At 44.5% G+C, this 17,431-nt stretch overlaps 1 protein-coding gene across 2 annotated transcripts in view; it reads left to right on the top strand.

Moving 5' to 3' along the window:
- LOC147899148 (phytyl ester synthase 1, chloroplastic-like) overlaps positions 1 to 17,431 on the top strand; it is a 72,335-nt gene that overhangs the window by 26,593 nt on the left and 28,311 nt on the right. For both annotated transcript variants that reach the window (XM_087377900.1, XM_087377899.1), the window contains exons 5-6: positions 62 to 166; positions 14,007 to 14,113. In XM_087377900.1, coding sequence (XP_087234026.1) covers positions 62 to 166; positions 14,007 to 14,113 — 212 coding nt within the window. The remainder of the gene's footprint in view (positions 1 to 61; positions 167 to 14,006; positions 14,114 to 17,431) is intronic.

Raw genomic sequence — 17,431 nt, 5'->3', positions numbered from 1 at the left:
GGGGATTATTTGGTTGATAGTTTTTTAAGGCCAACTTCTCTTAACATTGGCATTTATGCAGCGACGAGCTTTAATAGTTCGCAACTTCAACCGTTTCTACCATTGATGAAGATATTACCTGATGAGCTATACCGAGCGGTTCCGTTCGTGTTGAGTTTCATTATGGGTATGCTGACTCAGTGCCACAGTTGTCTTTATTGCTAAATGCATAATGTTTATCCAAACCCCTTTGTTGCTCCAATGCATTCTCTTTCATGATTGAGCTCTGGATTCATTGCTGTGGATGCTGGCACTGCTGTAGTGCATTCTCTTTTGGCAGATGTGGATGTTGTACCCCATGAATTCCTCTATTACAGTGGTTGGAGACACCCTTTGATTTTAACAACTGATGATCATCAGCCACAGCCCTTTTCAAAGATATTGGTGGCTTCTTTTTCCTTGGATATGTTTCAGGGGAATGACAAGTATGCATTTAACTGTCTGTATTAGTTTGTATTTGGATTGTGTGGCAATGCACGAGTGAAGTGGGCTTCGCAGAGAGTAAAATGCAGGAAGGCAAAGTGGAAACACTTTGTGTATACACATAAGCAGCAGTATGATTTCCTAATCCAGAAGGAGCTCTAGCAGTATCTATTTGAGATTGTTGAAGGAAGATGGACTGTAGCAAGTTCACCTTTAGGAATTAGGTCCAGCCCCTTGGTGTTTATGTACTGATTTGGGCTTGAACTTTGTTCCTCCCTTCCATTGAATTTCTTGAGCAAAGACTGCCTAAAACAATTTTCTTTCGAGCTCAGCAAATCTCCAAAGCAAGAGGTGCCTTCTTCCTTTTGTATCCTCAACCTGCAGGCACTCTTTGTTTTCAAACCAGGCTGTATGTGCTTTTGAAAGTGTTTGAGCTCAGAGTGCTGTTTCCTGTCCTAAGAAACAAATGCCCTTCCACAATGAAGAAAGAACCCTTCCCCATTCTGTCCCCCGCTCCTTCCCCCCCCTCCCCCCCTCTCTCTCTCTCTCTCTTCCTCAGCTGCATAGTCACCCACCCCTCTTGTGCGGTCCCCCCCTCCCCATAGGGCACGTTCTTTGCCCTCCACTTGTTCAGCCCCTCGCCAACAGCAAGGCTCGAGCCCATTGCCATCAGCAACAGCCTGCTAACCCTTCTGCTCCTTTCACGGGTACACTTGCTCCCAGGAGCCTGGATCAGCAGCTTGCTTGCCAGGGGGGTGTACAAGCAGTCTGCTATCGTAAGCCCTCCTGCATTTATTGCGGGACTTCAGGCTGGCAATGAGCTGCCTTAGGCACCTCTGTAGACTTGTCATCGAGAGGGGGAATCTTCCTAAAAGTGTCTTCCAATGCCTTCGTGATCCCTCCACCTTTAGCACTTATTGTCATCTTGCAGCTCAAGGAGGTACTCCCAAAAGAAATGTAGAATGGAGATGCCAGAGTAGAAGTTTTAGCTTACTGTTTTGTTAGCTTTTTTAAAACCCTGACAAAGATTTAAACCGTGGAAAGATCTCTCAAAATCCTGGCGAAGTTTTAAACCCTGGGAAGCTTTCTTCCATGGAATTTAACTCTGACCCTTTTCTCGTTTCTCCTTCTTGTTCTGTACGACTCTGAGCCTTTGGCATTGCAGACAGTGTTACATATCAATTGTGGCTCTGTATGAGAGAGTTACGAGCATAGTGTACACCACATAGGGGTTATGACAGGAGTTGAGAAGCATCATTGGGGTTAAGCAGGGGTAACCTCTCCCCCTACCCTCTTTGGCCTCTACATTGATAAGCTGGCCTCGTTTGTGGATGCCCTTGGAGGTCAAGGATTGACTCTGGCCCAGTCTGTCATACCTATCTTGCTATATGTAGACGATATGGTGCTGATCTCAGACACACAAGAGGGCTATAGGTGCATTTGGCACTCTGCGGGATTTCTTAGCCAGTTGGGACCAAGATGGCCGTCTACAAGGACAATTTCCACGATTCTACAGGGACAATTTCCACCATTTGATCCCCCCATTGTGTAGGAGAGAAGTGGATCTTTAGATCAAATCTCTTAACAGCTTTGTAACTCCTGGTTTGTAACAGACTTCCATTATGATCCCTTTGTACAGGTTATAGAGATCCGAGGAAGGACTTCATTGAGAGACCTCGATATCTTTATATCCACTTGGCACATGCACTGAGGATTGTCCTAGCTTAGAGGATTCAGCAAATTGAAGGATTACGCCTCTAGGTGGGAGGAGATGTTCGATATATGACACACAAGAGGTGGGGAGCAAGGACCATTGAATTCTTAGTTGCAGCCCTCCTATGAGATCAAAGGATGGTTCCATTGCCTATTACGGGGCGAGGACTCAAGAACGCCATGCTTTGTTGGATACTTAGATCATAGATGCTTGGTCCTTTCATTTTGGAGATGCAGAGACATAGAGATCCCTTATCACGAGCTTGTAGTATTGCATGTTTGATACGACATAGAGACTCAACACCTCCCTCTATGAGAGCAGATTCTAGGGATGAGATACCTAGACTGACGAGTACATGTACACATGCTATACCAATACATGTAGACATACTGTCTCATTGACCAGCACATGCACCACCTCAATGATATATACAAGAGGATGAGATCTCCTTGCTTGTTTGACATTAGGAGTCCACGTAGGATATCGGTGATAGTGAGACTACCCATCTGGAATGGAATGGACGGAAATCTTTGCTTGGGAAATCTTTGAGAGCTGAAAGCATTCACTGGTCGAAAGTCTTTCAGCCTCCCTTGGCTTTATAGGAACCTCGGCGTTCCTACTTTGTCTTGTTTAAAGGCATCACCTCGGTTGCTGATGATGCTGGTACTGTGCTCCCCTTTTCTTTAGCAGCCACTACATATGGATTGGGCTCTCATTATCGTCCTTTGTGGCGACAAATTACTTCTATGCTTTCACTTTTTGTTTCGATTCCTCCTTTGGAACTCTAGGACTGGCTAGAAGATTGGACTTTGACTTCTCCAGGGTGCTCTTCTCGTCCTTTGAGGCTATCTCAAATTACTGTACCTACATTGTATAAAATCCTTTTGCCTCAACCTTGGGTTTCAGAGAGAGGTGATTCTGTTTGGTGAATGCATGGCCCAGCCAAGTGGTGGAGGAAAAGATTACAGCAACTTGAGGCCTATAAAGTATTGCTTCGGCAACAGGTTTTCTTTTGGCGAGTTCTTTTGGGAGTGTTTCCATCTGGACAGCTATTAGCTCATCGACACATTGCTCCTGCACTTTGCCACAGATGTTTTGCTTCTTCGAAGACTGTGCCTAACTTGTTTTGGCATTGTTTGTGCTCTCGTGAGTTTTTTGATCTGCTTTGACAACGCTTGCGAGCGAGATTTCCATCTGTTCCGTTTAGGAAGTTCTTCTGGCTATTTGGGTTTCATCCATCCAGATCGAAGTTTCATCTTTTCTTCGTTTGGGTTCGCTACTGGGCACTATGGACTTTATGGACATATAGGAATTGTAAAGTCTTTTGTGATCCTACTTTCTCTCTGTTTGGCTTTTTTAGGCGTTCTCTGCAGGGATTGCTTGCAAACCCGCTGCATAGATCATGAGGTCTTTTTGGCATATACTTAAATTTTCAGTTGATGTAATTGTAGCACCTTATTTCAAAGATTTAACCCACCAAAAAAAGATAGTGAGACTACCATGAGCTTATTACTAAATGGGAATTACTGTAGACCCAAGGGCTACCATTGGTCATAGGTAGAGTACCATCGGAGATACTAGGACTACAATTTCCTCAGTTGAGTGGATGAGGGCACACCTCAACTAGCTTGAGTGTTATTACATCACATTAGTGGAGTTGCAACTTGGCTTGGCTGTTTGTTTTGGTGAGTTGGAGAATCTATTAGGCTCTTTGTTCAAGTGCTTCATGCACCATATTGTACTCCATCTCATTTAGTCTTTGGAAGACCTTAGTATATCTCTATCTCTCTCTCTCTCTCTCACACACACACACACACACACACAGAGGCTGGGCTGTTGGCCCTCCTTAGGTGGTTTCACTTGGTTCCCACACGCGGGAAGGGGGGGGGGGGGGCTCTTGCGTAGTTGACTATCACATGGGATCCCCTACCGCCAATCCAAATATCACGGACTTCTATGTCCCCCGACCAATGAACTTAGTTTGAAGGCCCTCATGATCTTTCACTTGGCCATTGTCAAGCTTGAGGGTTGCGTGTGTAACACAACTAATTGTGAAAAGTGTGCACAATGCGGGTCTGCTGCGTGTGAGAGATGGGCTGCTAGCTGTTTATGAAGGAAAGGGAATGAGTGAGAGCAAGAGAGATTGAGAGTGCAGGAAGCTTGGAAGCTGAAGACGTAGTTGCAATAGAATAGAGTGTAAAGAGTACAACACAAAGTGAGAAAGATAAGGTTTTGTCCTAGTGACAAAACCTTAGTAGTCACTAACCATAGTTAGTGAACTAACTGCAGTTAGGGGGAAAAACCTCTTAGGAGGGAAAAGTGCCCCTAACTAGCTTATTATATTACATTGGTCACTGCTGAATTATATCTATAATTCTAACACCCCCCTGCAGTGCCAATGTCATGTACAAGGCTGATCAATCACCAAACGGATATAAGTTCAGGGCACTGCGAAATGCCTCAAACTTCTCACGTGGTAGCGCTTTGGTGAAAATATCTGCAACGTTGTCATGTGTGGACACAAAGATCATACTGATCTCTCCTGCATGCAACTTCTCTCTGACGTAGTGATAGTGAACCTCAATGTGCTTCGTGCGAGCATGAAACACTGGATTCTTTGCCACTGCAATGGCACTCTGACTATCAGTGAGAATTGGAGAAGGACCCTCCAAAGACAGATGAAGATCAGCAAATAAACGTCTCAGCCAGACACATTCAACTGTTGCTGTGAAAGCTGCCCTGTACTCAGCTTCACATGATGAGGTAGCCACTGTAGATTGTTTCTTGCTCAGCCATGAAATGCAAGATTTACCCAAAAAGAAACAATTGCCACTGGTGGACTGCCTAGTGTCATAATCACCAGCCCAATTTGAATCACTGTAGGCATGCATCTGCAAGTCACCCCCCCTGGGAAATAGTAAGCCAAAAGACTTGGTGCCCTGCAAATAACGGAAGATGCGCTTAACTGCCTGCCAATGCATAGTTTTGGGGCTGTGCATGTACCTGCTCACCTGAGATACTGCAAACTGAATATCAGGTCTAGTGTTGCAGAGATATATGAGGCATCCAACAGCTTGACTGTAAAGTGTGGCATCAACTGATTCTCCTGCATCATGCATTGTGAGTTTCAGCCCCGACTCCATAGGAGTGGCTATGGGCTTACACTCTTGCATGTTAAATCTGTCCAAGAGTTTCTGAACATACTTAGACTGAGACATAACAGTGCCACGTCTCTCATGAGAGAACTGGATCCCCAAATAAAAGTGAAGCAGCCCCAAATCTGACATGTCAAAGTTGGTCTGCAAATCAGCTTTGAAATCTGCAATTTTTTCTTCATTGGACTCTGTGAGCAGTAAGTCATCGACATAAAGAAGGATGACTAATATTTCCCCCCCATCCATCTTGCATACTTGAAGTGCATTTGCTGTAATTTTAAAGCCCGGAGGTGGTGTGACATACACCTCTTCCAGCAAGTCCCCATTTAAGAAGGCTGTTTTTATGTCCAACTGATGAACATTCCACTCAAAATGTGCAGCCATTGCAATTACTGATCGGATGGTGGTCATCCGGGATGTAGGAGCGAATGTCTCCTTATAATCTATGCCCTTTTTCTGAGCATAGCCCTTAGCAACCAGCCTGGCTTTATATCTGTCAATGGAGCCATCTGGCTTCCGTTTGACTTTAAATACCCATCGTGTGCCAATGGCATGTTTACCCTGTGGCAAGTCCACAACATCCCAAGTCTGATTTTTGGCAATGGACTGCAACTCATCTTGCATGGCATTCATCCAATGCACATTGCCTTTTTCTTCTTCAAATGTGGCAGGCTCCTCTTCATCAAGAAGAGTACCTGCATATGCTGATTCCACTGAATTAGCACCTTCCATGTGCCTTGCTGCACTGCGAGTCCTGCCAGGTAACGGAGCATCAAGTTTACTTTCTTTGAGAGTCTGTAACAGCCAATGTGGGACTGTTTTTGCTGCATGTATGTCTGCAATTTCTTGCTGCACCACCTGTTCCACTGCGTGTGGAGGAGGCAAGACATCCTGTGGCGGAACTGAAGCATTTGAAGGTTGCTGTAAATTTTGATTTGGATCAGAAAAATCAGCAGGGGAACCCAAAGCAATGGGTAGCAACCCTTGAAAGACATCCTCTGAAGATGAAGGCATTTGAAATTCAGCCTGAGTGTGAGCTGAATTTTCAGAAAATATCACATCTCTACTTACAATGATTTTGCGTGTAGCAGGATTGTAGAGACGATACCCCTTGCTTTCTGCACTATATCCAACAAATATGCATTTGATGGCTTTATCTGACAATTTGTGCCTAAATTCAACTGGCACATGTGCATAGGCAAGGCATCCAAAGACTCGGAAGTGATCCACTGAAGGCTTCCTGTCATTCCAGACCTCAAAAGGAGTTTTTGTTTTTAAAGCCTTAGTGGGAGCCCTGTTCAAAATGTAATTGGCACACATCAAACCCTCTAGCCAAAATTTATGAGGCATGTGTTTGCTTTTCAGCATACATCTGTCCATTTCCATGAGGGTTCTATTTTTCCTCTCAGCTTTGCCATTTTGCTGAGGGGTCAGCCTGACAGTGAGCTGATGCACAATACCCTTTTGCTTGAGAAAAGCATCAAATTCTGCAGATAGGTATTCCCCACCTCTATCCGTGCGTAATGTCTGTATCCTGAGTCCGGTTTCATTTTCAACCATGGCTGAAAAGTGTTTAAATACCGTGAACACTTCAGATTTCTTTTTCAGCCCATAAACCCAAGTAAAATTGGAGTAGTCATCAATAAATGTGACAAAGTAGAGATGACCACCCAATGACGGAGTCCTCATGGGACCGCAGACATCACTGTGTATAAGCTGCAATTTGCGAACAGCTTTAACTGAACCATCCTTCTTGAAGGGGAATCTATGCATCTTACCTAAAATGCACCCTTCACAGGCATGTGGAGGAGGTATCTCAAGAGGTGGCAATGCATCAACCATTGAAAATTTCTGAAGTGTCATCAAGCTGTTGTAATGCATGTGGCCATATCTGGCATGCCATAATTTAGCATTTTGCATGGCAACTGTAGGGGTAGAAACTGCCAGAGCATGGGCTGTTCTTTTCTCAAAAATATCAAGCTGAAAAAGCCCACGCAGCAGAGTACCAGATAACATTAAGGCATAGTTAGCTTCCCTGTCTCGGACAGCACATTTGTCATCCTCAAAGATGACCTGAAATCCCTCTCTGTTAAGAGTGGACACTGAAAGGAGATTTTTGGTTATGCCAGGCACATATAAGACATCTGAAAGTCTGAAAATTGAGCCATCAATTGCAGTGAGCTCAACTTCTCCTGTGCCACGTACTGAATATGAGGAGTTGTTGGCACAAGTGACTTTCTTACCAACAGGAGGTGGATGCAAGGAAGTAAAAAGACACTTCCTAGAAGTGATGTGCTTGGATGCACCGCTGTCAAAATACCATGTGTTCAGTGTTTCATTAACACTGAAAGCAGATGCATCTGTAGAAGAGTCAAAGCTGCAAGTCAAAAATGCATATGTATCATCACTGCAAGAGGCTGTACTATCCCGAGCATCTGGAACAGCCAACCTAGAATCAGAAATGCAAGATAAAAAGGCATAATCTTGACCAACAAAGTTGGCTGCAGCATCCCCACTGTCAGATGCACAAGGGGCTGAATCTGAAACAGCCATTCCTGAGCTGTTTTTCTTTTCTTTTGCAATCCTTTTCCTGCATTCTGCTATGTGATGACCTGGCTTTTTGCAGTAGTGACAAAAACCCTTCTTTTTGGGCTTACTTGCATCACTTTTAGCCTTTTGTGAAGGCTGTCCTGACCCACTGGAAGGCTGATTTGCTGTTGTCTTTGCTTGTCCCTTTGTTTTTTATTTAAATTTTGAGAGCATGGCTTGTTCACCTGCACGTGAAGCCAAATTTTTCCTGGTCTGCTCTTCCTGAAGCAGAAGTCCTATCAACTCATGAAAAGTGAGAGGATTTGCACCCCCCCTCAATGATAAATTCAGCGAAGTGTGAAAGCTGAGATAAGACTCAGGAAGAGAATTCAGAGTGGTTGTAATCATCTCTGAATCAGGAATAATTTCATCTATGTTTAACAACTGCTCTCTGAGATCCTGTAGCTTTGTGAGGTGGACTGACATGGAGTCACCCTCCTCCATATGTGTATTGCTCAACTCTCTTTTTAAGAAAGATACCCTGGCATCATTCCGTGCTGCATACATGCTTTCCAAAATATCCCACGCTGCCCTGGAGGTCTTACACGACCGGATATGCGGAATGATTGATCTTTTCACTGAAAGAGAGATGCATGACAAGGCTAAGGCATCCCGTGAATCCCATCTCTTTTGCTCTGGAGTATTGACTGTAGCTGCACCAACAACTTGCACCCTGTGCACGACCTCTTCCACCTCCTTGCTAAGGAGGGGTAGCAGGTGCAATATCTGCTGGTCGGATTTCATCCCCATTGACATAATCCCATAAATTGCGAGAAATCAGAATATTACGTACCATGAAACTCCAGAGGGAGTAGTTGGTACCATCCAACTTGTCTTCCTGTGAAAGACCACCGAACTGGAACTCATTCTGATTTTGATGGGCCATGTCTGAGAAAGAGATTAAAGCAGATACAAAGCTGAATTCCCTTACTGGGAATAAAATGCACAACTCCCAAAAACACAGCCAAGCACGGGCTGTATATGCAACTTAGATTTCTGTACTTGAGCTGTCAGAAATCTGTCCAAGCATCAAAAACTCTCCAAAATCTGCCAAAAGTGTTCCAAACACTCCAAGAAAGGCAGTATGTACTGAATACTCCAAAAAATGCTCTCTCAACACAAAAGCCCCAATTTGTGGCTAGAAATTGCACCCAGAAAGGGGCAAAATTACTAAAAGCCCCAAATCTGCAGTTTTAAACAAAAGTCCCAAATTTCAGACTAGATCTGGAATTTTGCTCCAGATGTAGCTCCAAAACTGCACAATGATTGCAATGTCTGCAATATACAAAATGCCCCAAATCTACTCCAAGACAGCTGCACCAAACTATGGTTTTTCTGCAAGATGAGCCTGCCCAAGAACACCTGTGGCTGAAGGCAACCGGTGTAGATCTGCAAGTACAGATGGTAAGTACGAACTGTACGGTAAGTACAGATTGTACGTACTGTACGGTAAGTACGGAACAGACCGTACGGTACTGATGGCGCAGGTACGGTCGAAATGACTGATGGCGCAAGTACGGTCGAACAGCGAATCTGTACGGAAGCAGGAGCAGTACGGGACTGTACGGTTAACCGTAAAGTTTGGCGACGACGTACGGCTGTGAAGTACGGATCTGTACGGCGACTTTGTACGACTTTTGCAGCGCAGGTACGGCGCTGTACGGCGACTTGTACGGCAGTCTTCACGGGGCTGTACGTCGGCAATACGGAGGTAGTACGGTGAATTCCGTACAGTCGTACGGACTGTACGGACGAGTTGGAGCAGGGGGAGAACGTTGAGGGAGCAGGGAGCCCGTGGCTCGTGAACCTTGCTCTGATACCAAATGAAGGAAAGGGAATGAGTGAGAGCAAGAGAGATTGAGAGTGCAGGAAGCTTGGAAGCTGAAGACGTAGTTGCAATAGAATAGAGTGTAAAGAGTACAACACAAAGTGAGAAAGATAAGGTTTTGTCCTAGTGACAAAACCTTAGTAGTCACTAACCATAGTTAGTGAACTAACTGCAGTTAGGGGGAAAAACCTCTTAGGAGGGAAAAGTGCCCCTAACTAGCTTATTATATTACATTGGTCACTGCTGAATTATATCTATAATTCTAACAGTTTAGGGGCATCGTATAGTGTGCATGCGTTTGGTGTCCGTGAGGGCTCACTGCTCAAGCGAACAAAAGCCTACTTCTTCTGGCATACTAGACGATGGCACTCGCATATCATCTCAACCTCACTAGGAAGATGATGCTTAGCCCTGAATCTAATTTGTCAACATAAAGCCTTACAATCATCATCATACCAGCTGTTACAAGGTACTGAGCCAAGAGGTAGCAAGCACATGGAATGGGTGGTGTGTGGAAAATGTGTAGGACAGCCTCATGGAGAGAGCGTGTGATTGAGGCGGCTCGGTCCTCTAGAAGCAATATGTAGTCGAGGTATGTGAGTAGAGTGGAGAGGTGTGTGGAGTACTAGAGTATTAGGCTGTGATCAAAATGTATTTCATGATAAGTAGTGTGTGAGTGGTGTCGTGGTGTGCGTCATAAGCCGTGGGATGAATATACTAAAAAAGAAATAGGTGCCGTCCGCTCTTGGAGGATGGAAAATAGTTGGATCCTGACTTTAGCAAAGCTTTTAAACGAAGCGGTTTGCAGTGGTTCCCCTCACACGTGGACCCTTATATCATCACTCCCATCCACAAGGCAGGAGATTCCATGAGCTTGGAAAACTATTGGACTATTATGATTGGACATGTCATGTCCAAGATCTATGCATCATTGCTTGACACAGGTTAGCTTCAGGGACTTAGAGCCGTGGGACAAGTGGGCTTTTAGAGAGATCATGGCACCATAGATTACATACTTACCTTAGAGGAGTCATTGAGGAAGCAAGGGCACAGAGACAAAGGGCTCATTGTTGCTTTGTGGATTTCCACAAAGCTTTTGACATGATGCCGAGAGCTTGACTTATCAGATATCTACAGGATTTGGGGTATGATCAGGAGATCAATTGGATAGTCGTGGCACCTTATGAGAGAGTCTTGGGTAGGGTTTGGATAAGTGTAGGGTGGACAAAGGAGATCATGAGTACTATTGGGATCAAATAAGGTTTTCCATTATCACCAACCTTGTTCGGCCTCAATATAGATGAGTTTGTGACTTGCATTGTAAATCTAGGGGAGGGTGGCTACTCTCTAGCTAGATCCTTGCTTCAGATGCTCCTATAGGTAGATGATGTGGTCCTAATCTCTTCCTCAGTGGAGGGGCTCCACTGACACCTGGATGCACTTCATTCTTTCTATGAGACACATGACTTGAAGGTTAACCTTGCTAAAACCAAGGTCATGATCTTCAATACATTGCGGGCAGCCATGCACAAAGAGCACTTCTCACTAGATGGGTTACCAATGGAGGAGGTTTCATCCTATGACATACTCGGGGTTTCTTTTCTCCAGCTTGATCTTCATGATGCGACGAGCATTGTAGACCCGACGTAGAAGGGGATACGCCACAATCATTAGCTTGATCAAATCCTTTGTTTGGGAACCACCTCAAGAACCCCATATTAAAGACCCACCCGAAGCTGAAGACAATGAGATACTTTTGATCCCGGAGTAGATCATCTCCCACAACTTCACCAATGGAAGACTGGAAAGAATCGAAAGATGTATCTTCTTAAGTTTAGAGGATTTCCATCCACAGATGCACAATGGTTGGACAGAGCTATGTTTCCTAACATCTTGGATGCATATGAAGAAGCATTTTAGTTGAGGACAACATAATGAAAGACAGAGGGAATGTCACTCTTCCTCAAATCAGTATCCACTTGCTTGGTAATTTTTCCTTTGAATTTCTATTTATTTCAAAATATTTACGATAACATGCTGTGCAAAAGAAGTTGAATGTTTTTCTACAGTTCAGTTAGGTCATGAGGTCTAGGTTTAGCTTTTGAGGGTGGACCCCCTTGCTTGGGGTTATGGGCATTAGTGACCTGCAAGAATGATGCCCTCTCCTTGAGAGGGACATCATAAAATCTCACCCCACCTAAGTACCCATTTCTAGGACCAATCAAATGCATAGATTGCAGACCGACCTAGCAACCATCCAAGAGAATGTTCTCGTGGCCTTGACAAACATGCCAAGAGGCATAGAGATACAAGATAATAAGACGACAAACGAACAAACCTCTTATTTGAGGTCAATCAAACTCAAAAATGACTTTAGTAGGTCAATGTCTAGGACTACCTGCTAGGAACCATCGCTGAAGTCAGAATTCAATTCTGGCAAGCTTGATTTTTTAGGGTTTTAGATGACACCTGGCAGGCTGCAGGCTGAGCAAGGCCAGCTGGCCCAGCCACTTGGCAACGGGAAGGGGGTGGCAAGAGAGAGGGGGACAAGTGTGGGGGCCAGTTCACGATTAGGTGGCTTGGAAAAGTTGCCAACTTGGGACAGCTCAGCCCCCCCCCCCAAAAAACTTGCCATCTTGGGCCGATGGTGGGCTGGGCCTATAAAAGGAGCCAGCCCCTCCCTCATGTCACACAAATCCCACGTCCATTTTCGGTCCCTCCTCCCTCCTTGGTGCAGCAGCCCACTTCCCTCCCCCATCTTGGTGCAGCCAGCCTCCCTCTCAGGCCCTCTTGGTGGTGCAGCAGCTTGTCTCTCTTGTGCCAGGCTTTTCTCTCTACAGCAGCACTTTCTCTCTCTACCGTTCAGGCTTCTATCTCTGCATAAAACTTCCCCTCTCCTCACGTCTGGAGCAGCAGCAGCACCTCTTTCTCTTCCCCCTGCCTCGGAGCAGCATCAGCAGTCTCTCTCCAAACCATTACTCCATTCTAAGTCTTCTCTCTCTAGCCTGCATCACTTTTTCTGAGTTTTTCTCTCTCCAGCCCCAAGATCTCATCCATCCAAGCAAGAGGGGCTGCAATTACACCAAGGGAGCACAAGTGGAAGGGGAGTTTGAATCTGAGAATTGTTTACTTGCAGTATATTTTCCGCATTGAAATTTCCTCTTTTTCTAGAGATCTAGTGCATGCAACTAACGTGGGATGAAGTTGTGATGATGCAGGCATCGTCCTTGTGGATTGAGATGCCCCTGGAGTAAAATTCTCACTAGTTCTATCTTTTGAGTGATTCCTTGTATATAGCTCAACTTGAGCATTCTTGTCTTGCAGTCATGTCTATGTTTTCTCTCTCAAGAGTTTGAGTCCAAGTTTGTAATGTGCATTGCTTCTTGATCTTGTATCTCCATTTCAAGCAATAAAAAGAGCCTGGATAAGGTGGGGGGGCCGTCTTAGCCTGTCAACCCAAGTGCAAATTGAATTGGGTTCTGCAAACACCTAATTGTGTATATCCCTTGCTTGTTACTCTCAATTGAGCAAATTGTCAAGTTCTGCAAACTCTCATGTATGCAATTTCCATTTCAACATGCACTTAAGAGCATCTTGGAAAAGTCTGCAAAATAAATTTGTAAATTTCTTTGTCCAAGTCGTTAAAAAGCACAGAGAGGTTTCACCAACCGAAATATTAGAAGAATGACGGTGTACTCGCTTTTTACACCACAAGTGCCACCTTATATATTCACAAGATACCTCTCTACCATTGGCACTTTTCTCGTGGTGGCTTGTTAGATATGGGCATCTGATAATTGGCTTCGTGTGAAGGTGTGCTGTAGATAGATGAGAACTGCTCAAGTGCATGTGTCCCTTGTGAACACTATGAAAACAATTCAGTGTCCTAACAAACCCACTCATATATTTATATTTATTTACACTTTTGATTGATATTAAACCACTCTATGACCTCTCTAAAAACCCTTTTCAACTGATGCATCCAAGGCCATATTACATTCTCACGTGTAAAGTTTATTAAAAGATGTAGGGATGAGTTTATGTTTGTGGAATGCTCTACTTTTAAATATTCTGGTTTAGCATGTTGATTTGTGTGGAATTCTCTACTTTTAAATATGCTGGTTTAGCATGTTTTGGAATAATTTGTTGAGGCTAGATTCAATAGTGACATTGTAGTGCGTCGACCTGTTTTCAGCTTGTGTCTTGTCTACGGCAGCCTATTTTGAATTTCCGTATTTAAATGGCTTTGTAATTGCAGGAGATCCAATCCGAATGGCTTTGGCAAAAGTTGAAAGGAGTTTACCCACTTTGGACAAAGCACAGGCATTATCTGAAAATCTGGTCGCATTATTACCAACATTGCCAGTCAGTCCAATTCCTTCTTCCTCGCTTTTTGCTCATAAATATGCTATAGTAGCACTTAGTTCTGACAACAATAGTGGTTTTTTGGTTGTGAGTCAGACAAGGAGTCAATGATGCGGTTTTCTTGTCTTTAAACATCTGTTATCTGCCTAATGCTTTGTGCAAACATAAATCTAGTGCATATTGTAAAAGAGCAGGCCAGAGTTGCAAGGTCTCAATTCTGAAACATGTTGGCACTAATCTCTGTTGCTTTAGGTTTCCCAAGGATAATTATGCTAGATATAATAATATCACGCAAATTATTTTTGGAAACCCGAAAGTTGATAAGTGAGATTGTTTACTTACCATTTGGAGCAGTTGACAGTATATAAGCATGAAGGCACAGCATTACTCCATTTGGGCTTGGTATAAGAGAAAGCCTAGTGTTAAGCTAGTCCCTTTGCTATGTGAGATGGAGTTTATGGTTTTTAGTTATAACTTCAGACTCCAGAGCTCTTTGCTTGACAATAATTGAATGTTATCTTTACTTCTCATACTTAGTGCCCCTCTAGTTTTTTATTATAGAATGTTGCTCGTGGATGATTTGTTAGGAGATGTTTTTATCTCTTAGTTTGGTTTGTCTTTGATTGTACAACTGCACTTCGGGCCCTTTCACCTTGAGACTAAGGGACTTTGAAACAGTTGTATGTTTGTTTGGGTACCAACAACCCCCCCCCCCCCCCCCCCCCCCCCCTCTCTCTCTCTCTCTCTCTCTCTCTCTCTCTCTCTCTCTCTCTCTCTCTCATATACTCATTCAGTGGTAAAATTTTGCCTGTGGGTTCAAGCCCTGTCTCCCGCTCCGTTGTGAACTGTGTGTGTGCTGTGACATCAAATATTCTTTTTCTGCTCTCTCTCTCTCTCTCTCTCCCCCTCCCCCCCCCCAACGCCTCACTCGTGCCTTGCGGAATGTATGAGGTGCACAGCACTGGCTCCACAACCGAATACCTAGGACAATGAGGGGTTGTGGACTTGTATTTTCCACATGGAAGGCTCCAATCTTGGTGCGGATGTTCAACCATGTAGTATGCCACGGCTTCCCCACTAGTTGGAGTACCACCACCATTGTTCCGATACACAAAGCAGGGGACCCTATAGACAAGACGAACTATCGCATCCTCATGATTGGCCATACATTGGCCAAGGTATATCGATCGGTACTAGAGAGAGAGATTAGCTATTATACAAAGGCACATGGGTAGCATGCTAGTTTCCAAAGGCAAAATTCCACTCTTGACCACATGGAGGAGGTGAGATCGAGATCGTAAAAAGTCTATGCATGCTTTGTAGACTTTCGGAAGGCCTTTGACACAGTTTCATAGGCCCACATGATTCGGTGACTTAGGAGATGCAGATCCCAAAAGACATGACCTGGGGGAGGATGGGCTTATATGAGTCAGTCAGAGGGAGTTGGCAGGTACGCACCTCTGGAGGCCTATGGATTAGATTGAGAGAACAATCGAAGTGAAGCAAGGATGCCCCCTCTTATTGACACTCTTTGGGCTCTACAATGATGAGATCTCGACTCTCATTGACCACCTAAGAGGGGAGGGATCCTTGCTTGCTGATCTGATGATATAGATGCTGTTGTATGCAGATGATATAGTCCTCATTTCCTCTTCTATAGAGGCACCTGGAGGCCCCAGAGGAGTTTTGCAAGGAGAGAGACTATGATCTTCAACACCTCATGGGTAGTACTTCATCGACACAGCTTCACTTACAAACTAGAACTGGTTGACATCGTACAGTCATATACCTATATAGGGATTGTCTTCCCGATGTCAGTTTTCATGATGACTCATTGACCCGGTTAACTACTTACATGTAGGTAGGAAGCTTTGGCTCGACTGTAGAGACAGTGCTTTCATGCACACTTCCAGGACTTTGATGAAGGGATGGCTAATTGATATACGGGTGAGGTCGACAATCATGAATGCAACGCTCTTGCAGGAGAGTGATATGTCGGCGGCCGACTGGCGGAGATTTGAGAGGCTACAGGTGCTCATGGGAACCAAGATGATTCAGAGTAAGCCCTTGATCCCCTATCAGATCATACATGCAAAGTTCGATACGACACTACTCGAGATCAATGCTATCTTCCAGAAGGTGACATATCTTCTTAGCATTTGGGCCTTGCCTAGCTAGAGTCGACCGCGATTGGCAGAGTCATCCATATGGCTAGCCGAGAGTGGGTTAGCATAGCTTGGTACGCACACATATCTAGATGGTTTGTCAGTTAGGATACTCAGATGGACCGTTTCCCCTCTTCCAGTATAGCTTTGGATGCCCCATCCCTGCAGATGCCGTGAGATGGGATTAATTGTATTAAATGGTTGGATCTACTCTAGCTCTATACATCAAGGACCTTCCCTCCAAGTTCCATTTCTTTCGAAGGAGTTTGACAAGCCCTTTCTTCCAAGAATCAGGCATTTGTTGATTTTGCCAGGTAGAATTAATCATATGCAGTAAAACATGTTTGAGGTCATCCTAGTATGTATGCAAGGAAAAACTCAACAGTGAGACCATCCCAACCCGGAGATTCGCATCTGCCACAACATTTAATTGCATCTTAAAGCCTATGCAGGAGAAGTAATAGGAAGACATGCCACAGTATTACCTATCGAACAGACAGAACTTCCAGCAAAGGACAATCTACATGACCAAACTGTTGAGTAAAATGAGTTACACATGCTCTAGCGAATTGTAGTCGTGAGGAAGTCCAGAAACCATCATGCCTCAAATATCAGTAGATTGCCTCTTGTGGTGTAAGCTTTTAAAGAACTCTTTTGACGAGCAGTCCTTATCAAAGAAAGCCCTTTGTCTTGCTCTTGTCTCCCATTTAGTAATTTTCCTGTGATCATTGCATTGCAAGTAGTAGCGAGCATGGCATAAAGATATGCTCTCTATGAGACTCAGGTTTTCAAGACCCTAGACTGCACCATTTGGAACTGTAATGGCACCTTATGGTTAGACCCAGGAAACTTCTCGGAGTCTTATACAGGACGAGACATAGTCTTTTACACGGAGACACACCAGAGCCTAGAGCGTCCACTACCGATAGTCAGTGGCTACACATGGGAGTCAGCCTTCAGGGATGAGATGAGGGATACAGGAGGAGTCTGAGGATCAGGCGGGGTCGCAGTATTGTACAGGTCTTCCCTTGCTGGAGCCATCTCCATTGAGAGGAAGGACGCACACTCTCGATTCATGTGGATCCGGATCCGACGTACAGACACCCGTGACCTTTTCATAGCAATATGCTACTTCCCGCCAGACACATCCCAC

This window comes from Dipteris shenzhenensis, chromosome 8, assembly GCF_047967505.1.
Source record: "Dipteris shenzhenensis isolate YYH24624 ecotype China chromosome 8, Dip_SZ_1.0, whole genome shotgun sequence".
NCBI lineage: Eukaryota > Viridiplantae > Streptophyta > Polypodiopsida > Gleicheniales > Dipteridaceae > Dipteris > Dipteris shenzhenensis.
The sequence above is the reverse complement of the archived record's forward strand: the minus strand, read 5'-3'. Positions and strand labels throughout refer to the sequence as shown.